A 21,269-nucleotide genomic window follows, 5' to 3' on the forward strand; every position below is an offset into this window, starting at 1 on the left:
GAGACCTGTCAACTCCTGAATCCGTACGGCCTCCAAACTTGGGGCCTCCTGAAGGTGATGCCGACACAGGCTCGAAGTGCTTCCCCAATTCTGGCACCACGGACCTGTCGAGGGTCTGCGGTGTGATGGGGGGGTTGTGGTGGGTGCTGGCAGGGCCTGCCCCTATTCTTCCCTGCTCCCGCCCCGCCGGCCCCAGAAACAGCTGCCTGAGGCCCAGGGGCATCCTGGGTGCCCCAGAGCAGGGGCTTCAGCAGGGTCAGGAACCACTGCAGGCTTGCAGACCACAGAGGTCTGTGGGGCAGGCATGTGGGGCCCAGGCCCTTCCCCTACCCCATCCCCCTACAAACACCAGCCAAGTGCTTCTTGCTGGCCTCCCGTCGTGTGGGCCAAGAGATAAGAACCTCTAACATGTGCATGTGCATGCACACACATGCAGTTACATACACACGCACATGCACACACATGGATGCCGTGCCCTATTCTCTCTCTCCTTATCTGCTCCTGAATCACACCCACCCACCCGTCTGCCACCAGGGCCTGGGCAAGGCCACCCCCCAGCCCCATGGCCTCTACATTCCCTGCAAAAGAGGCAGGTGAAGCCGGCTGGGTCTGGGGCACACCGGGGTGACAGCAAGCCTGCCCCCTCTGCAGGGGTCACAGGACAGACTTCTGGGACACAGCCTCAGCCTGGCAGTGGCAGCTGTGTCCCCAGCCAGTGCTGGCCACCGGGGGGCACTGAGAGGTAACCAAGCCCCTGCAGGGACAGGAGGACCCAGAGGAGGCTGAGAGCTCTCAGGCCCATCTGTCCTTTGAGGGAGGAGCAGCTCTCTGTGTGGAGGCACCCTGGCCATGCGGCGGTCCAGAGGCCACTAGGGGCCGCCCACAGCCTATGGCCCCTGCCCACCCAGGGCCCTGGTCCCCAGACACAATGACTCACAGACGCTAAATATAGCTGCACGGTGGGAGCTGTCAGGGATGAGGATGAGCTCACCGCTCCTAAATGCAGCAGGAAGCGAGAGGCAGCCAGAGCCCCAGAAGCCTCCCCTCTCGACCACTGGGCACGCACACACGTGCACACATGGGCTCACGGCTGCTGCACGCCCCAAGGAGGACCCAGCAGGCAGACGCCCCCTTGCGGGACCCAATGGTGCAAACAGGAGGCAGGGATGCTGGCGGGAAGGGAGGGGCCCGGGGGTCGGGGCCTGTCCTCCAGGGGCTGGGGAGGCCTCGGATCCCACCCCAGGAGCAGCCGTGGGGTGCCCCCCCCCGCCCCCAGCTGGCACTTACAGATCAAAGACCAGGTAGTGGAACCCCTCTTCAGAGATGCTGTCGTGGAGACGCACTGTTGGGGCAGAAGAGGCCATGAGGGGCTCACCCAGCCTGGGACCCGCCCTTGCCACTGAGCCCCCCTCCACACCTGCCCAGACCCACCTCCCTCATGGAGGAAGCCCACCCGTCCTGACAAGGGCCTGGATTCCCCACAGCCTGAGGCTGGGGCGCCCCCAGGTGGGCAGGCTACAGGGCAGAGCCCAAGGGCATCCACGGGGCCACTAGGTGTCTGCTGCCCCCTTTCCCCTGCCAGAGGGAGACTGAGGCCCCTCTCAGCAACCCCCCACTCCTGCCTAGAGTGCACACAGTAGCAGAAGGGGTGGGGCCACAGGGTGGAGGCTCCCTGGACCGGGCCCTGGAAAGGAGCCATTCACAGGGGAGGTGCACAGTGGGGCCCCATCGCCAGCCTCTCGGGACAAGCTTGGGGAGCCCCGCCAGGCATCACTGGCCAAAGCTCAGGCCCCGGATTCAGGCCTACCCCTCCTGCCTGGTCTGCCCCGTGTGCTCCCGGCCCGAGTGCTCCCGAGCCCGGGGTGTGCTGGCCAGAGGGCCCACTAGCGTTTGACGGGCGAGCCAGAGAGTGGACAGCAAGTTAGTGCTTCTCGGCCCAGGCGTCAACCACTCTGTCCTCTCTGTCCAGCTGGAGCTGCACAAGCACTGAACAGCACACATTTCTGGGAATGGCTCATTGTGGACACGGCCCCTCACATGCCAGCTTCTGCCTCTGTGCTCCGGGAGCCTGCCTCGTGCAGACGCCACTCTCGGTGGGTGCGCCAGCCTGGGAGATGCTGCACAGAGAAGTTCAACTACCAGCTGGGAGACACACAGCTCCCGAGAGGTACACACAGCTCCCAGCAGTACAGGGACTGGGGCGTGGAACCCCGGGAGCTGCTCTCCTCTCCTGGCAGGGCAGGCCAGTGGTGCTCAAAGAGTGGGCGGGGCGCCTGGGTGGCGCAGTCGGTTAAGCGTCCGACTTCAGCCAGGTCATGATCTCGCGGTTCGTGAGTTCGAGCCCCGCGTCAGGCTCTGGGCTGATGGCTCGGAGCCTGGAGCCTGTTTCCGATTCTGTGTCTCCCTCTCTCTCTGCCCCTCCCCTGTTCATGCTCTGTCTCTCTCTGTCCCAAAAATAAATAAACGTTGAAAAAAAAAATTAAAAAAAAAAAAATAATAAAATTAAAAAAAAAAAGAGTGGGGCACAGCACCTTCCCCCAGGTCGCAGCCCCTCCCTCACGCCCCTGCTGCTGCCCTAGTTCCTGACAGCCTGCAGGCCTCCTCTCTCCTTGGTTCCAATCCTCCCAGGGCCTGGCTAGGCCGTGTCTCTGTGCCAGGAAGCCCGAGCCGGCCGCGGCGGTGCTGACAGGGGCCAAAGCCCAGCACCAAGAGTGGACTCCGGCCCAAGCAGTCAGGGTGTCCAGGCCCTGGGGAGGGGACCACACGCTGGCTCGGGGAGGGGGGGGGGCGCGGCTGCCCTCCATTTCAGGCTCTGTGTCTCCGCTCGAGGTCCAGCATCCAGCCTTCTCCCCTCCGTCCTCACCATACTCATGAAGCCAGGTCCTCCAGGGCCCATGGCCTCCGCCTGCTGCCTGGGCTCAGTCACCCTTCCCAGGGACTACGGGGAGGCCTCGGGCCTCCACTACGGGGAGGTCCCTGCTGACCTCCCTCCCGCCCACACAGCAGCCCAGGACCCACTCCACCAGCCTGCCCTGCTTCTCCGCAACACACAGCAGAGCACCCTCCTCCCCAGACTCACTGCACCCTCCTCCCCAGACCCTCCTGTGAAAAAGGCGGGGTGAACAAGAGCTCACCTATTCCTGGCGTGGACTCAGCAAGGGGCCTCCTGAGCAGCCGCCTCTGCCCCCCACCACCCCCACTAAGCTCCAAGCGGAGAGAGAGGCCTGGGGGCCCCTGAAGGCAGCGCCCACTGAGGGACATTCCTGGGGTCCTTCTTGTCCTTCCCTGGGGGGGGGCAGGGGTCCATAAAGCTGGGTGCTGCCCCCCAGTGCCGCTGAGAGGGGGGTCCCGCCTCCTTGCCCGGGAGACACTGGAGGGGCTCCGTGTGGAGTGCAGACTGTGTGCACATGGACACTCTTTTTTTAAAAACATTTTTAATGTGCAAAAATATTTTAATGGTTTAGAAAAATCAGACTGACTTGTGACAGAACTAAGTAAAGAGAGAACCGTCACTGAATCCTCTTAAAAACAGCAGGTAAACAACACTGAGCAGGGTGCACGGCGACAAGAAAGTCGACGGCATCTAGAAACTGTGCTTGGACATGGAGGGCCGGGGGGATGCACCCAGGATGCTCCCCTCGCTGGGGCCCGGCACCTCCAGACCAGGGGACTCTCAGGGGGTCCCGCCACCCTCCCAGGCAGGCTCTGGACCCCCTCCCTAGACCCCTGTGCTGTCTGAGGTGGGAAGGCCCAGCCCAGATGTGTAACATCATGAGCTGCGGGCCCCAGGATTCGGACCCTGGAAACCTATCTCCTCCCCCCTGTCCAGGCAGGGAGCCCCCACAGCGCACTGTCCTCCATGGCCCCCACCTGCCCAGATTAGGGGTGAACCACCCAGCAAAGGAACTCAGTTCTAACCCCAGAAACCAGGCCCGAGGAGAGAGGGTCAATGTGCAGAGGGGAGGCTCTCTCCCTTCAGCCTTCCCCCAGCCTCCCCAAAGCCCCCAGCTCCACAAAGAAGGGCCTCAACACTGCACCTGCTCTCCACCTGACTCATCCCAGGGCCTGCTGGGCACTCCCCACTTTACAGATGGGGAAATTGAGGCTCCTTCCCTCTCCTTCCCTCCCCTGTCCTCCCCACACCCTGGACACGACTGCTCCCTGAGTAAGCGGGCACAGGAAGGGGAGCCCCTCTCAGAGCCCCTGCCCTGCACCTGGCTTCCTCTCCCAGGGGCCAGGGGCACTTCTGTCTAGGGTGGGGCTGGGCAGACCCAGGCCAGGGAGCAAGGTGCTCCCCTCACCTCCCCCTGGAAGTCTGTCCCACTACCCCTCAGAGGGCCTCTCCCCAGTCTCAGCCATGCATCTACCTATTCTGGAATGTTCCATCTGCACCCCAGTGTCAGCCCTCCATCAGCCTGTTCTGGAATGTTCCAGATGAACCTGTCTCAGCCTTAACTCCCTGTGTTCTGGAATGTTCCCACGGCAGCCAGTCTCACCCTGTGTCTGTTCTGGAATGTTCCCTCTGCACGCATCTCAGCCCGGCCTCCCCAGTTTCTGGAATGTTCTAGCTTAACCTGTCCTGTCTCAGCCCGGCCTCCCCCATGTTCTGGAATGTTCCCTCTGCACCATGGGCTCAGCTCTGACTCCTCCATGTTCTGGAATGTTCCCTCTGCACAGTTCTGCCCTGTGTTCTGGAATAAAGCTGCTACGAGGACTTCCGGGACTGATCAGGAACAACATGGGGCATCTAGGCAGGGCAGGGCGACATCTTGTGAAGTGTCTCAGAACACCAAACGGAAGAACACCTGGGTCTTCCCTTCTTAAGAGGGGATTCGTGGAAATTGCTCAGAGTGGCGACCTGCCCTCAGCTGGTGCTCAGAGGATGCAGGGGAGGCGCTGGCAAGGAAGGGGTGTGGGTAGAGTTGGCAGGGTGGTGCTATCTACCAGGAGAACGAGGACAGAGGGAGAGAAGTGCCTGGCATCTGGCCCAGGTACACAGAGGACAACAGCTGGGGTGGTGGGAGATTGGGCTGAAGCCCACCACTCGCCCAAACATCCCCTACCCTCTGTCAGTGAGGACTGGGCTGGGGTCCCTGTGGACGCCTGCGTCACAATCACTTGACAGGCTGGTGAAAGTCCCCATTCCTGGGCCGCCCCAGGCCTGAGTCAGGCTTCCTCGTGGCGGGGCGGGACCCTGCATGCCAGTGGGTCCAACACACTCACCTTGAGAATCTGGAAGTAAAAGCACACGGGCCCAGGCCCAGGGCTGCAGGAGCCCACGGGCACAGGGGCACAGGGGCTGCCCGGGAAGTGGGGGGATTTGCCTCCCCACCCCTCCCACTGGTCCGGGCCGGCTGGAGAGACCCAACACCCTGCAGAGCCACAACCAGTGGTGGAGGGCCCCCAGGACCAGCCCTAAGGCCTGGCGAGGCTTCTTGGGGCCTCTTGGGCCTCCACAAGGCTGAGGGCCTGGTCTGGGGATGGTTCCCAAACTGGCTGCCCCTCACTACCTGCTGTTCTTACAGAGTCCTGGGCCCCGTCCTGGAACAACTGAACCAGAATCATGGCAGGAGGGGCCCAGGACTCCACCCTGACAAGCTCCCAGGTGTCCCTGAGGTGGCACACCCAGAGTCCCCTCCGTGCCTCCTGGCTGTATCCCAGAGGGAGCTCCAACTCCCTAAAGGGCCAGACTTGGGAAAGGACAGGCAGGTGCACACACATCCCTGCTCCACAGAGCAGCAAGCAGAGGCCACACTCGAGCCACGCTGGTGAGGGAGTGGTGGTCGAGTGGCCGGCTGACTCCAGGGTCTGTGGCCCCTACAGCCATACCACTCACGGGGGACGTGATCTGGGCTTGCAGGGCAAAGGGCATCCGTTCCCCCAGGCTCCCGGGGCTCTGCACCCCTGCCGGGATCAACGCCCCAGGTCACAGCACCAGAGACCGGCAGGGGTCGGCAGCGGTTCTCCAGAACCAGACCTTGGACCTCGGGCCAGGACTGCGCCTGCTATGGTCTCAGAGATGTTTGGCTTCCCAATGTTTTTCTTTTTAATCAGGCTGCCTTGTGGCTCTCCTGAAGCCACAGAATGTTCTCACCAGAATCACACACAACTCAGGGTTACAGAGCGAGGGGAGGGGACCTGTCCACGCAGAGCTCCTGCAAGGGGCTGCCCCGAACCCCCAGAATCTGACGTTTCCAGGGGCCTCAGGGTAGGACACGTCTATAGAGAAGGAAAAGGGGACCTTCTGGTGACTCTGCAAGTCCGATCGTTGGGGGAGGAAGGCTGCTGGCTGGAGGAGCAGAGAGGGGGGTCCCGGCCCCTCAGGGGGCTGCTCACCAATGTTGGAATGCTTCAGAAGGCGGCAGATTCGAGCCTCTCTCTCCAGCTTCTGGTGATCTGGGGACAGAAAGCAACATGGTATATAACCTTGTGCCCCAGCAGCCTATGCCCGGCACTGCAGAGACGGCCGGGTGCCGGACACACTCTCGGCGGCGAGGACATGCCACCGCCTTCTGCCCGCAGAGCTGACGTGTCAGGTTGTGCCCCTGTCCCCGCAGGGGTCCTGTGGCAGCGCTGGGGCAGGAAGAGGCTGCCAGGTGTTTCCAGCTCGAGGCTGTGGGCGGAGGCGGGAGCCCCAGATGGTTCAGGAAGAGAAGCACGGAACTGAGGGCACCAATTTCATCCTTCACTTGTTTGTCCTAATTCCAAACTCTGCGGAGCCTCCACTAAAGTCCAGTGTGCTCTTCAGCGGCGGCCGTGGGGCTGGCAGGGCGACACTGTCCACCGTTGGGGTCAGCGTGGGCCTCGGCAGGATTTCGGGGACCATCTGGGGCTGCACAGATCCCCAGAACACAGGCCCGGGACTGTGATGGCCAAGGTGTGTTGACGCTGCCATGGCAGCTGAGTCCAGGCCCAGGGGGAGCTCGCCATGGGCAAGAAGCAGCCAGAACGAGCCCCTGGGAGCTCTCCCTGCCCACCCCCCCAACTCACAGCCAGGGCTTCAATTCCAGAGGCTGCCCCTCTAAGGACTAGGCAGTTCATCAGAAATGTTCTATTTCAGGGCGCCTGGGATTCAGTCCATTGAGCATCTGACTCTTGGTTTCGGCTCAGGTCACAATCCCAGGGTGGTGTGATCAAACTATGAGTCAGGCTCCACACTGAACGTGGAGCCTGCTTAAGATTCTCTCTCTCTCTCTCTCTGCCCCTCTCCCTCAATTGTGCGTGCTCTCTCTCTAAAATAAAAATAAAGTTAAAAATAAAAATATAAAAGGGCGCCTGGGCGGCTCAGTCGGTTAAGCATCTGACTTCGGCTCAGGTCAGGATCTCGCGGTTCATGGGTTCGAGTCCCACATCGTGCTCTGTGCTGACAGCTTGGAGCCTGGGGCCTGCTTCGGATTCTGTGTCTCCCCCTCTCTCTGCCCCTCCCCTGCCTGCGCCCTGTCTCCCTCTCAAAAATAAACATTAAAAAAATAAAAATAAAATAAAATAGAAAAGAAATGTTCTATTTCAGACAGACGTTACCAGAAAAAATTTTAAAGTTAATGGAGATTTCAATAGCAAAATACTGGAAAAACCCATGTTTCCATTGTCTAGAGAATGCAGCATTAATGTTGCTACAGTCATACAACACACATCAACATGTGCACACCACCCCAACACCAGGCTGAGTGAAAAAGCCACTTATAAAAGAAGACCCACAATGCACTTTTATTCACCGAGGTCAACATGCACAGGTCACTGGGCACACATGCGTGGCCTAACCGTCAAGAAAGGCAAGGGATTTCCAAGTTCAGGATGGTAGCTGTCTCAGTGTGGGACATGACTGGGGAGGGGGGCCGGGGGGACCAGGGGTCCTGACCCCCCACTCCAGCCCTGTACATGCTGAGCCCCTCAGAGCAAGAGTCTGGGGAGCACACGACCATGCCAGACAACTGCCTGATTCACCAGGACTCCAGGCAGCACCCGCCTGCAGGGCGCAGTTAACGGGCTAAGTACACAGGGTCCTTGGAGGCAGGAAGGCCACTGTGCAGGCCTCCTCAGACCTGCCAGGCCCCGGGCCATGCGACAGTGGGGAGCCGGGAGGGGCAGGACAGTCCTGAATGCGGACACACCTGCAAACACGCAAGTGTCTTTCCTGAGCGGGACGGTCATGCCCGCAGACAGACACCTCTGGCAACAACTCAGGTCCAGCCGGCCCTCCCCTCTCCCAGCACTCAAGCCTCCAGAGATGCTAACACCGTCCTGCCCTGCCCACCCGGCACCCACCTGCCCGGCCGGGCGCCCAGCCCTGGGACGACGCTGGAGGAACCACAGGGACAGACCCTGCCCCCCACTCCCTCCCTCATGTCCACACCCAGTGAGCCCTGGCGGGAGCTGAGCACCTACCCACAGACAGCGGGCACTGGAAGCAGTCCAGGCATCACCACTGGGGGGATGAATCAAACATGCTTGTAACAGAACACACGCAGCATGGATTCCACTCCCCAGTCTGTGTGCGGCTCAAAATGAGGCAGCGATAACAGAACTGGGGCTGGGGCTCCCTGGACCTGAGGCCCACCTCTGGAGGGCAGCGGGGAAGGGGCTGTGGCCACAGCCAGGAGCTTGCTCCCCCTCAGGCCAGTGGGAGGGCTGACGGGGGCTAGGGGGGCATCATAGCTTTGTGTTGTCTTTCATAGGGTTTTCTTTTTCTTTTTCTTTTTTTTCATTTTGTTTTTTTACATTTATTTATTTTTGAGAGACAGAGAGACAGAGCACAAGTGAAGAGGGGCAGAGAGAGAAGGAGACAGAATCCAAAACAGGCTACAGGCAGGCTCTGAGCTGTCAGCAGAGAGCCCGACGCGGGGCTCGAACTCACAAACCGTGAGATCATGACCTGAGCCGAAGTTGGACGCTCAACTAACTGAGCCACCCAGGTGCCTCTCTTTTTCTTTTTTTTAAGTGTATTTTATTTTGAGAAAAACAGAGCATGAGCGAGGGAGGGGGACACAGTGAGGGAGAAAGAGTCCCAAGCCGGCTCCACACTGTCAGCAGAGCCTGACATAGGGCTTGAACTCATGAATGTGAGATCACGACCTGAGCCCAAACCAAGAGTTGGACGCTTAACTGACTGTGCCCCTAGATGCCCCTATAGGATTTTCTCTTGTTACTATGCTGAACATTTTTCAAACCTAGAGAAAAGCTGCAAACAGTGAAGTCCTCAGAAAATGCACATTTGTATAATTGGTCCTTCCGTGTGCACACGCTTACTTTTTCTGAGGGTTTGACAGAAGCCACATTAGGCATCCTTTTACCAGGGGACACAAGATGTGCACTGTGTATGTGTAAGAGCAAGAACGTCGTGCTGCATAATCTCGGCGCACGCACCCCGTGCACACCCCATGCAGCAGGTCGAACGCCGGTGCAGACCTCGGATCTAACCTACAGTCCACATCCTGGTTTTGCCAACTGTCCCAGTAATGTTTGAGATAACCTCACCTCCCAAATGTGGATGCAGCTCAGAAGCCAGTCCACGTGTGGGTGGGCCAGAGCAAAGCTCGGGGCAGAGAGAGCTCGGGAGGGTTAGGGTGGTGGGAGCTGGGGCAGTTCCCTCTGGAAAAAAATGCCAGATTTGGGTCAGACATAAAAATCAGGAGGAAAATGCAGGTGGGAACCCACCTGTGGGAAGTAGGTAACTCAGAGGCTGCATTTCATTACTGAAAGCTGTCTCCAAGGGCAAAGCTCCATCCACGAGACGGACTGGCTCCCGGGCGCATCTGGGCAGATAAATTATTTGTGTGGCCAGGAGAGGAAGCTTGCCTGCCCGGGCCCACATGCCAGCAGTCCACCCCATGGCCACAGCAGGTGTCCGACCCTCCTGGCTGGCCCCCTTCAGGATCAGGTCAGCAACACGGGGCCAGGAGAGGCCTGATGCCACGCCAGTGACAACACGCGATGCAGGAGAGCCCCAGTGAGCATGCCACATCCAGTCAGTAACAGCACGGCCCCCCAGGAGGCAGAATTACGGGCTTATAGTCTCCCCGACGTCGACAACGATCTTGTTACTTTCATAATTAGGCAAAATATTGTTTTTATAAAAGGGTTTGATCCTGTTTCCAACGGGCACAAAGCCACTAATGCAATGAGGGCACATCGTGAAAACCGGCCATGGAGACACCCACCCTGAAGTGAATGGACCGTCCAGGACAGGCAGGCAGCCGTGGGAGAAAAGCCAACCCCCTAACCCTGCCCACGGCCCTTGATTTCTTCCCACAATGTTGGGAAAGTTGTTTCTTACCTTCCAGATGAATGTCCTAAACCCCATCTTGGACATGGGGACGTGAGTCAAATTTAAGCCAGTCAGGTTCACCAGAAGCCCAGCCCGGCTCTAAACCGTCAGCTAGAGCCTTGAAGGACACCTGCAGGCCATCCCTCCTGCAGGCAGCAGGGTGTAGGATGGGCCAGCCACCCTGAACCAGCCCTGAGATGCCCTGCCCAGGGCCCTGCCCCCCTCCTGACCATGCTCACCGCAGGGACTTCCTGGCCGGGCAGACAGCAAGCTACCCCAGGAGGGGCTCACTAGGCACCGGCCAGGGCTGTGGGGCCTGCAGCATCTGAGTGACCAGGCCAGCCTTGAGACCAGGCACAAAGCTCGACAGGGTCCCCCCAGGGCTGTGGCCAGGTGTCCTGAGTGTCCAGGGCACCCGGAGTTGCCCTGAGGCCTAGCACCTGCTGCTTGGAGCCCCACTGCCTCGGCCACAGAGGTTAACATTTTGTTATGGAATGACGGCGCATGTCACAGAACAAACACAGTACCCATTGTGCAGCTTGTGGGTTGAAAGAACCCCAGGAATCCGCCCCACTGACACCCCACGCATCCGGCCCATGGAGTCAGTCTTCCATGTCAGACTCGCCTGAATCAACCCCATGCATGCACCTCCAGGAACTGCACTTTGAGGTCATGTTCCAGGGGAGGGTCTGGGGGTGACTTCTAAACAGGATGGGGACAGAAGGGGGGGCATAGAGTGAGGGAATAGGCCAAGCTCCCCCAGCTTCTGGGAACCCCAGTCCCTCTGCCCTTTTCCCACCTGAGGACCCAAGGCCAGCTCTGACTGCATCCTGGGGACACACCCAGCTCCCGGGTCACAGGGAGCAGGTGCAGCAGTGCCATGAGCCCTGGGGACAGAGGAGGCCCTGATGCCGCGTGCGAGAGTCTCGAGGGGGACCCCACACCAGAGGGAGGTTCTGGAGGAATGTGCGTTCATGGGGCAAGATGCGATTCTCACAGCTTCTGACGCGGAACCCTGCAGGGGACTCCTGGGCTCAGCCATCTCACCTTGTAACCGCTCGCACGTCCTACACGGAGACAAGCCCAAGTGCGTGCGGGCCAGTCCTGGAGCGTTTGCTCCCGTGAGGAGGGCACTGGGCTGCGATGGCAGAGGAGGAGCACCCCAGCGATGAAGCACAGCGTTCCTTCACGTCCACGGGAGAGCGAGTCACACAGAGCAAAGCCAAACTGACACACTGACTGGGCAGTCGTCCCCTGCTGCCGGCTGCCCAAAATCCAACGATACGGATGCCAGCCCCCTGGCTGATTCCACCGCGCCCTGTGTGCCAGGCCCGTGCTGCCCCTGTGGTGCCCCCAAGCTGGGGGGCTGGGGGCCAGGAAGGGGGGGGCTGCAGCGGAGCCCTGCACACCCCACGCGGGGACAGCAGATCCCAGACCCCAGCAGCCCCCGGGAGCGAGGAAGAGGCAGGGGCTGCTCAGGGCAGTCACTGGGCCCTGCCGGGGACCCACCACCATGAGGGAGATGGACAGGGGCCCCAGGGGCAAGAAGAGACAGGCGCCTGCCACACAGCCACACTCGGGCACTGCCTGCGCCACATACACGACGGGCCTTCACCGTTTCACAACAGCACCCCGAGGAATGGCAATGGGGGACTGAAGCCAGCTCCCCACCCACCACACGGCCCTGGCCATGGCACACACCAAGGACCCCAAGTGGGGACTCCCCATGACAGGGTCCCCCAGGAGGGATCTCCCCAGGTGGGGTCTTCTCCCCCAGGCAGGGGTCCCCCCAAGGTGGGGGCACCCCAAGCTGAGTCAGGAGGCTGAGGGTAGTGGGAGGGTGCTCCCATAGTGGGAGAGGACATTCGTGGGCCCCGCAGTGTGAGCGGCAGTCAGGGTCCAGGAAACAGGTGCACAGAGACACTCAGTGTCCCCAAGGCCAGGACTCGACTCCAGGCTGGGGGCTCCTCAAGGCCCCCTCAGGGACGCAGCCCCCCAGCCCTGACACCATCCACCATACTTCCCACCCCCGCCCCATCCCCACCTGCTCCCTGGCTGTGGGTGACTCAGAGCAGAGATGGGGGCGCAAGGAGAAGGAGGACAGGAGGGACGTGGGTGGGCGCCTGGCCCCTCGCCAGCTGCCAGGAGCAGCAGCAGAGCTGTGGCGGGCAGAAGGACACCCTCGAGGCAGTGGAGCGGGTGGAGGAGGGATGGAGGGGGAAACGGGCCCACCTGGCGGGAGGAGCTGCCAGCAGCCTCCCCAGGCTTGGCCCGGGACGGATGAGGCCACCACTTGGGAAGTAGGGAACAGCTGCCAGTCGTACTGGATGGAACATGAAATCCCACAGGGAAAGTCTACACAGCCCGGCAGGCAGCGGGGGCTCGGAGGGCGGCTGCTGGACCCCCAAGGACTCCTGGGACAGGACAGGCAGGCTGTGTTCACTAGGGAGCCCCGCCAGCACAGGGGTCCATTGGCCTCCTTGGCCCCCCTCCCCCCGCCTGGAGGATGGCCTGGGGACACAGGGACAGCAGGGCCAGGAGGCTGGGACACGTCTGGCTGAGGTCATAGGCCACGGCAGCTGCTGCCCAGGATGCCCCACCAAATCCAGCAGCTCCTGGACAGAGCTTGTGGGGATCTGTGTCAAGGTCAGGCCCCTGCCTCAGGGTCACCATCCACTTCTGCATGGACACAGGAAGGTCCACCGAGGTCCCAGGAAAGGAAAATGGCCCGCCCTTGGGCTGTAGAGTGTGGGAGTGTGTGTGTGGTCTGGCCCCAGAGGGAGACACGGAACAGTGCTGGGTGGGGCACACATAGGGGTGGGCAAAGTCACGGGGCTGCCTTGTTGGCTGGGGGCCATGCACCAGCCAGAGACAGAGCCCCCGGGAGGATGCTGGGTGCTGACTACCTCAGGTGACTTGGGGGGAGCCACAGCCTTTGGTGGGGGGAGCAGCTCCCTGGTCGCACCCTGCACCCAGCCTGGGACTCCGCAGGGCCTGGGGCTGCTCAGTCTTCTGCTCCCTCCAGGGCAAACCAGCAATGAACCCAGACCAGTATCACCAAGCTGGGGGACTGCCTGTGTGCCAGCCTCTGGTGGCCACGGGGATGCTGGACCTGGGGCCCTGAACCAGGCCAGGCCTCGCTCTGAGCCCGTTTCCTACGTGTGAAAAGGGTGGGGAGGTCCCAAGAGAGGCCTCGACAGAGAGGAGACCCCAGCCCACAGCCCCCACTTCCACCCCTCCCCCATCGTGCCCTGCAGAGCTGGGCACCTGGGCTGTTTTTCCCACTTCCCTCCTCCCGCCCCACCAAAGGAGACATCCTGGCAGGTGTCCCCGTTCTCCTAGCCGGTGGCTTCTGTTCTTGGGAGGCAGGAAGAATGTGTGCCCCAGGGGACTGGCTGCACTAGGCCCTGGGATACCTTTGGGAGGCTCCTCCCCTTCACTGCCACCCATCTCCACACCTGTACTATCACACCGCAACAGGGAGCTTTCTAGAACCTCAGGAGGCCCACAGATACCCACATCACACATCACTCTGCACACAGGCCAAACAGTGTTCCAAACATCAACCCTGGAACTCTCGTGTCCTAAGTTCTCAAGGTCGCGCGCACCGCGGCCAGGGAAACTGGGCCGGCAACCCAGTGGCTCTGAGCCTCTGTCCTGGGCATTCACACCTCCAGAGTCCCTGGGAGGGCTGGGTGGCCTGGGGAAGGATGTGTCATGGAAGATGGGTGAGTTCTGAGCACCTGCTGACACTGGTGTCTCCGACCTCGGCCTCGTCCCGGGAACAACATCCCATCGGCTATCGGGAGGACACTGCTTTCCAGGATTCAAAGTCGGGGCTTCCACAGCTTGGGCCTGCTGATGGGACTCATGGGGCTGGGACACATGAACAAGGCAGCCAAACCCAAGAGGCCTCGCAGGGTCCTGCTGGTCCCCCCCAGATTAGCACCTGCTGTCTGCTCTGCACAGACCCCTGACTCTGCCGGGGGCTTCCCACAAGGTAGGGCTGCTACAGTTGCCCCAACTTTCAGATGGGGTGTGGAGCACAGGGAGGCTGGGGGTCCAGCTGGGCTGCACGGGGTGGGGGGCTGGAGCCTGAGCCCGAGTGGGGGCAGCAGCAGCGGAGGGCCCCCCACCTCGTGGTGTTTCTCGTGATGGTGCTGCCACCATGGCCGGGTGCCGGCAGAGTGACAGAGATGAAGAAAGCTCCCATCGCAGACTTCTGTGCGTGTTTTGTTTTAAAACGGCAACTGGGCACCCAGCAATTAGTATGCCAACATCAGGCAGCTGCCCCACCCCGCCAGGGCGTCCACGCCATCCTGCAGCTGCCACGGGGACAAAGACAAGCCACCGGGCCCCACCCACACGGCAGCACTAAGGCCTCTGAGCTGTTTGCAGGCCACGTGGGTCCGTGTGGCAGCTGGGCCCCCAGAGCCTACCCTCCCTGCCTTCGGCTGGCCCCCCGCTGCACAGAGGCCTTCCTCACTCCTTCCTCAGGCTGGGGGCCACCACCCAACAGGAGCTGCAGCCCAGCTGTGCAGCAAGGCCAGAAACTGAGGCCCCAATGTCCAGTGTCACCTAGCTGTGGGCTTCCTGCCCCCTCTGGTCCCAGGTGAGGTCCCCCCGCCCCACGGCCACTGCCCCAGGCAGGCCAGGCACGGTGCCCTCCTACCCTCTGCCAGAGAGTAATTATTCACTTAGAAGTTGACCATGTCCCACAGCGGGGACCGGGGACACCCCGTCTCCTGTCACTGCGAAGCCTGCCTCCCACAGCCCAGGCCGCTCACACTGTTCCCAAGTGTGCCCCACGCGCCCGGGTGACATGCAATGTCCCCCCTGGGCTCTGAGCCGCTGTAATATAGGCTGCCGTCTGCCTGACCATCCAGGGTCAGCGTCCTGTTTGCTTATGCCCATGACCCTTGGGCAGGGCCCCCACCCTCACCAGTAGTGACTTTCCTTGGAATCCTCAGTTTCAGTGACCGTGAAATGGGTCACTGTCAACTTCCAGAACAGTAGGGCATGGTGACATAGGAGCTCCCCAGTGACCACCTCCTTTCCTGCTCCCTTCCACAGCCTGGGGGACCGCAGGTGCTATTGGGCAGGGTCTCATCACAGCCCACCCCCAACAGCACCTGTGATGCTTCCTGGGCACCACCCCGGGGACGTGCTCTCGACAGTGAACAGAGGCCTAGTGCCTTCCACACTTGGGCATGGCCCCAGACGCTGCACAGCTTGCCCGCCACTGTCCTGCTCAAAGGCGAGGCCCAGACTCTGCAAGGCCTCTGAGACCCGCTGAGCTGGAGGGTTGGGGCCAGAAGGCTGCGGCCACACTGGCCAGAAAAGGCCTTTCTGACCCTGCACCCACCTCCAGGGGGCTCTTGGTGTATGCGGGGTGGGCAGGATGGCGGTGAGGACCCCTTCAGATTTGGGGAGCGGCAGACAGGCCTACAGCCCCTCCCTATAACCCCGGCCAGCCTCCTCACCCTCTCCCAACCCTCCACAACCCAAGGTGGGTGAGCCCTGCGACTGCCTGACACCACTCAGGCCTCAGGTCAGCAGGTCCCAAAGCCCCTGGGATGGACTCAGCTTTCACAAAGGCAGCCATACCCCAGAATCATGAACCCCAGAACGAGCAGGAGGGCCAGGCTCTCCACCTCATCACCTGCGAGGCCCCAAGAATGGGCCAGGGTGTCCAAAAGGACCCCCACTGGCACAGCCTGGCCTCTACACCTTGTCTGCTCCTGCCCTGGACCCTTCTCCCTCCTTCCCGCCCCCATTTTTCCAAAACTCTGACTTCACCTACTCAGTTGATGAATTAATCACAAAGACCTATTCTTTCAACAGCTCTGTTTAGTATTGCCTGATGAATCAGAGAATGTCCAGTTAAATTTGAATCTCAGATAACCAACAAGAATTTTTTAGCACAAGTACGTCCCAAATTCAGATAAACAACAAATAATTTCCTAGTGCAAGCCCCATTCAGTTTGGGCTGAGTTTGTATTCAGTTTTTCATGGTCTATTTGAAATTCAAATTTACCTGCTAAATCTGGCAACCCCGCCTGTCCCCTCTCTTCCTCTGACTGGGGAATGAGGGTCCCCTGGCCCCAGGTCCTCTTGCTACTCCCCCCTCACTTGCACAGGGGGCCCCCAATTCCGCATTAACCCAAGTCCCTGCAACAGAACTTCAGGAGATGGGGCTGTGGAGGGGGAAGGCCCAGAGGAGAGCTCCTCCTTCCCACCCACCCTCCAAATCCCTGGGGCGACCCTCTACAGCTCAGGGTCCCTGGGGAATCCCCACGTGAGGGCAGAATTGGCTAAAAGTTGGTTGGGAGTCTGGGACATACTTACTCTAAAAAAAATCACTGTGTATCTGCAATTGAGACCTGCTTAGACTGTGAGACCCGAGCTCAGCCCCTGGCCGGGGAGGAGCCTGCGGACCCGGGCTGAGTGGAGCGGAGGGGGTGCCCGAGGGAGTGCTGGGTCAAGAGGCCTGAGCTGAGGGAGGAGGCGAGAAAGCTGTTCCCGGAGCTGGGGAGGGGAGGGGAGAGGACAGGGTAGCAGAAGGGAAGGGAGGGGTAGAGCCTGACAGAGGGTGGTTTGAAAGGAGGGAGGGGAGGCCTGGACGAGGGGAGGGGAGGAAAAGGGAGGGAGGAGAGGGTAAGGGAGCTTGGGTAGGGAAAGGGAGGGAGGGGCTCCGGCCGCGCATGCTCAGTGGCCCCTGCAATGCGGCGCCCGCGCCCGCGTCCTGCGTTAACCCAGTTCCACCGAGTCTCGCCGCCTGTGGGTCAGGGGGCCCGGCGGACCAGGAAAGGCTAAGGCAGGAAAGCCACGTTTCCGCGCCGCCCCCCGCTGTGCAGAGTGGCCCTGCGCCAGTCAGGTTTCCTGGGGGGGGGGGGGGGGAGCGGGGCTCAGCTCTTCCCCCATCACACCTTCCCGCAGGGGTGCCCCCAAGGCACAGAGGCCACACGGGCCCTAGGGAGAAGGTAGTCCCAGGGGACCCAGGCAGGGAGCTGGGGGTGAGCGGGGCATCAGCTTGGGGATGGGAGCCCCAGAGGTGAGCCCTGATCACCTAGGTCCCCTCACCTGTGAGGTCAGCCCCCCCGCCATGAGGTGAACCCCACCTGTAAGTCCCACCTGTTAGCTCCTCCCCTGAAGTCGGCCCCACCTGTGACGCCAGCCCCCACCTGTGAGGTCAACCATCAGCCCTCCCAGCTGGGTGAAATCTGAAGCTGCCACTGCCCCAGGCTCTGCTCATCACAACTGTGTGTTACTGAGCAAGTCTCTGCTTCTATGGGACTTGGTTTCCTCATCTGTGGAACGGGGCGCCCACCCCCGACCTCAGGGGATGTGGAAGGTCACTGCCGAGCCACGTGAAGACTCACTACTGGGGCGCCTGGGTGGCTCAGTCGGTTGAGCGTCCGACTTCGGCTCAGGTCATGATCTCGCAGTCCGTGAGTTCGAGCCCCGCGTCGGGCTCTGCTGACTGCTCAGAGCCTGGAGCCTGTTTCGGATTCTGTGTCTCCCTCTCTCTCTGACCCTCCCCCGTTCATGCTCTGTCTCTCTCTGTCTCAAAAATAAATAAACGTTAAAAAAATAAATAAATAAATAAAATGTTTAAAAAAAAAAAAAAAAGACTCACTACTGCTGAAGGTCAGGGAGTAACAGCTGCCTGGGCCCCAGTCCTCGCAGGGTCGTTCCTCCCCCACGTGGAGCCCCTGCCCGGGGTCACTGCTGGACACCTGCTCCAGGGGGGCTCAGGGCTCAGGCCCACGTGGTGCTGGCAGTGAGTTGGGGGGAGGGCCCACAAGACAGGTTTTGAGGCTTGTGTGCCCCATGATCTCACCCCAGCCAATTTACTTCCCTCTAACTGCTTTTGTTAACCGTCCTGTAACTGCGGGCTCAGCGCGTTCGGACCCTCCAAAATCACCTACGTAACTTGGGTCTTTGGCACCAGCTGGGTGTCATGCCCAGCGACCCGGCGAATCTGGGCATTGTCAGTTCTCGCACAGGGGCCGCTTCTGTGCCCAGGGCCTGCGCTCCTCCTGGCCGCTGCGTGTGGCCGGCTGCTTTGCTATCATCAGGAGCCTCGGAGGACCGGGGCTGCTCCAGCGGGAGATGGAGCCCCCCCACACTGCACTGCACTTGAGCAACAGCGGAAGGAAGGTGGGGGGCGAGGCCTCTGGGTCCAGTCTCTCCCCCCTTCCTCTCCGCCATGGGCCCCCCGCCCTGTCCCTTCCTCCCACAAGGACAACAGCTGGGCACACATTTCTGCTGTGGTCTTCCTAGCAATGGAGCTGTCCACCTAGCAGGGTGGGGGCCCTGGCTCAGGACATTTTCTGTGACCTTGTGACCCTGGGGGGCACAACCACAGAGTGACAGCCAGGCCTTGCCCTGCCCCCACCTCCTGACCACCCTTGGGTTTGCCTCAGAAACACACTGCAACTCGGACGTCCCAAAGGCTCAGGTGTTCTGCAAGTCTGGACTGACCAGGGGCCTCCCGTGCAGACCCAACACGTCAGCAAATGCCCTAGACAACCCCCACCCCAGTCCCCACCCAGCCTCACACCCAGGGGACTACCTGCCCCCAGCATAGACTGTACATGTGCCTCTTCAAATTCGCCTACCGAAAGCACATGTTCCTTCCACCAGAAGCCTTTCTGGAGTGCTCACCACCCGCCAGGCCCTGGTAGGGACACAGTACTGAACGAAGTCCCTGCCCACAGGGCCTGGAAGTCTTGTGGGAAAGACAGCTGTAGCATAAAAAGCAGGGTACCTGGGTCCCAGACTCCACTGGAGAAAATGTCATCAACAAGAATTAAGCAGATAGAAGTTCAGGAAAAGCATTTCCAGAGAGAACACACATGCAAAGGCCCAGGGGTGCCTGGAAACACTGAAAGCAGCCAAGGGCTGGAAGAAAGCTCTGGGGAGGGAGGGAGAAGACAGGGCCAGATGGCAGTGTCAGGCCAGGTGAGAACTTCAGGCTTTCTGGAAGCTGGCCCCAGGAGCTTCATGGAGGCAGCAGAGAGGTGCAGGGAATAAACCAGCCACAAGTGCCCTCCAGGAGTGGGGAAATGCCCACAGGCTTGGGGGTTTCCAGGGCAGCTTTGTGGGGCCCTGGGGCCTGCAGGCTGGGTGGGCAGACCTCTGACCCGGAGCGGGGCTAGGCAGAGAGGGGAGGCCTGTGCCCACAAGCTCCTTCCAAGTACCTTACATCCAGCCAGGAGCAAGCACACACCGGTTTCATCCCTGTTTTATGGCTGGGGAAACTGAGTTATAGGGTGGGCATGTGCTTCCAAGCCCAAGCCCATCACTGCCCCACACAGGGCGCAGACCCTGTCCCCTCACCCCTCCCACTGCCCCTCAGCTAGGAAAGCCAGGAGGGGCTGGGGAGGATCCGAGGGTGCCGAGACCCTGGTACCCGGGAGGCAGCCACTTGTCTGCAGACTCCTTTTGTGCCAGAAGAATGTGCTGAACACCATGTGCAAAGTGACAGGCCGTCTGGGACGTGCTGTGAGGTGGGGGTGTGGGGCTACAGATGGAGCTGAGAGCTGACAAATGCTGAAGTTGGGGGATCATTCTGTCACTCTCTCTAGATTTGGGGAACGTTTGAAATTTTCCATAATAAAGAGTTAAACAGGAAAAAAAATTGACCAAGACCTCCACGGTACCGGGCGACACAGAGTAACAAGGCCCCCCTTCCTGCCGGAGAGTGGTTGTGAGGGAAGACAGGACGGGTGAAGGCCAGCCGCTCCGATTCCCGACAGCCCTGTCTCCCGCTGCCCGTCCCCAGCAGCGCCCAGCGAGGACACCGGCCCGGCGCAGGGCACCAGCACCAGGCCAGTGCTCGGCTCCATGGCCGCACCGGACATAGAGGCAGAAAAGCATCTGTCGGTCAGGAAGGGGCCAGCAGGCTCGCTGCAGCAGGGGCAGAAGAATGAGCAGTGGTGCTTCCCCAACACATGCTGGATTTCAGGGTTCTGCCGGTCCTGACCCTCTCTGCGTGTAGAGCACTTTGCAGGTATAAACCGTGGGTGGGGCGCTTAGGGAGCTCAGTAGGTAAGTGTAGACCAGCTCAGGTCATGATTTCCTGGCTCGTAAGTTCAAGCCCCACATCGGGCTCTGTGATGACAGCTCAGAGCCTGGAGCCTGCTTCGAGTTCTGTGTCTCCCTCTCTGTCTGCCCCTCCTCACTCATGCATGCGCTCTTTTGCTCTCTCAAAAATAAAATACATTAAAAAACAAACACACAAACCAGGGAGTGTGAAGGTACTTTAGAGGAGCTGTGTGATTCCATAGAAATATACCCACGTGCTTTTCTGCTTGAGCCTCACAAACTCCTATTCATCCCTCGAGACCCTCCCCTGTGCTTGCACCCAACACAGGCAGTTGTAGTGGCTTCTGTGGATGTGTCTGCTCAGGGCCAGGCACGTGGAAGGGGCTGAGTAAACCTGATGGATGAGTGAGGGTCTCCCTCACTAGTCTGGGGGACATCTGAGGGTGGGCTCTCTCCTCCCATCGTGAGCTAGAACAAGCCTGTGTTCCGCCTTAGAGACTCCACACGTGCAGACATATCCCCCAAAACATAGTTAAAGCCGGCACCCCACCAGCACCCCCACCCAGCGTCGGGGAACACAGGAGTAACCGCGTTCAGGAGGCACTCGCAGTGCTGTCTTTAGCATTACCATTACCGCCATGGTCCAAACATGGGGGCTGAGCTGTGCAAGCACGCACGCCCCAGGGCTGCCCTGGCCCCCAGGCCTCATGGAGTCACCCCCTCCGGGCCCCCTCGCCACGGCCAGGCCCACAGGAGGCAGTCCCCCAAGCAGCTCCCCAAGGGGCCTCACCATCAAAGGATGGTCGGGACCTTTAGTTTCTGGATCTGCCCAGAGCTTCCCCACGCGGTGCTCAGACCCCAAAACAGGCAGCAAACACGGAGGACGTGGGACTGACCCCGGCTGGGTGCCCCAGGCCCCGCACCATGAGCGGGGACAGGAGTGCCCACCCCT

The 21,269-nt window shown here is 60.7% G+C and overlaps 1 protein-coding gene across 1 annotated transcript in view; it reads right to left on the minus strand.

Annotated features, from left to right (window-relative positions):
* The window catches only part of CAMK2B (calcium/calmodulin dependent protein kinase II beta), an 82,010-nt gene that overhangs the window by 30,330 nt on the left and 30,411 nt on the right, over nt 1-21,269 (minus strand). Inside the window, exons 3-4 of the mRNA XM_047097017.1 lie at nt 6,337-6,396; nt 1,288-1,342 (exon numbers count right to left, since the gene is read on the minus strand). Coding sequence (XP_046952973.1) covers nt 1,288-1,342; nt 6,337-6,396 — 115 coding nt within the window. The remainder of the gene's footprint in view (nt 1-1,287; nt 1,343-6,336; nt 6,397-21,269) is intronic.

The sequence above is a fragment of the Lynx rufus genome, unplaced genomic scaffold (assembly GCF_022079265.1).
Source record: "Lynx rufus isolate CCGP_SWC_20201006 ecotype Redwood Valley unplaced genomic scaffold, mLynRuf1.p SCAF_4, whole genome shotgun sequence".
In the NCBI taxonomy this organism is placed as follows: Eukaryota; Metazoa; Chordata; class Mammalia; order Carnivora; family Felidae; genus Lynx; species Lynx rufus.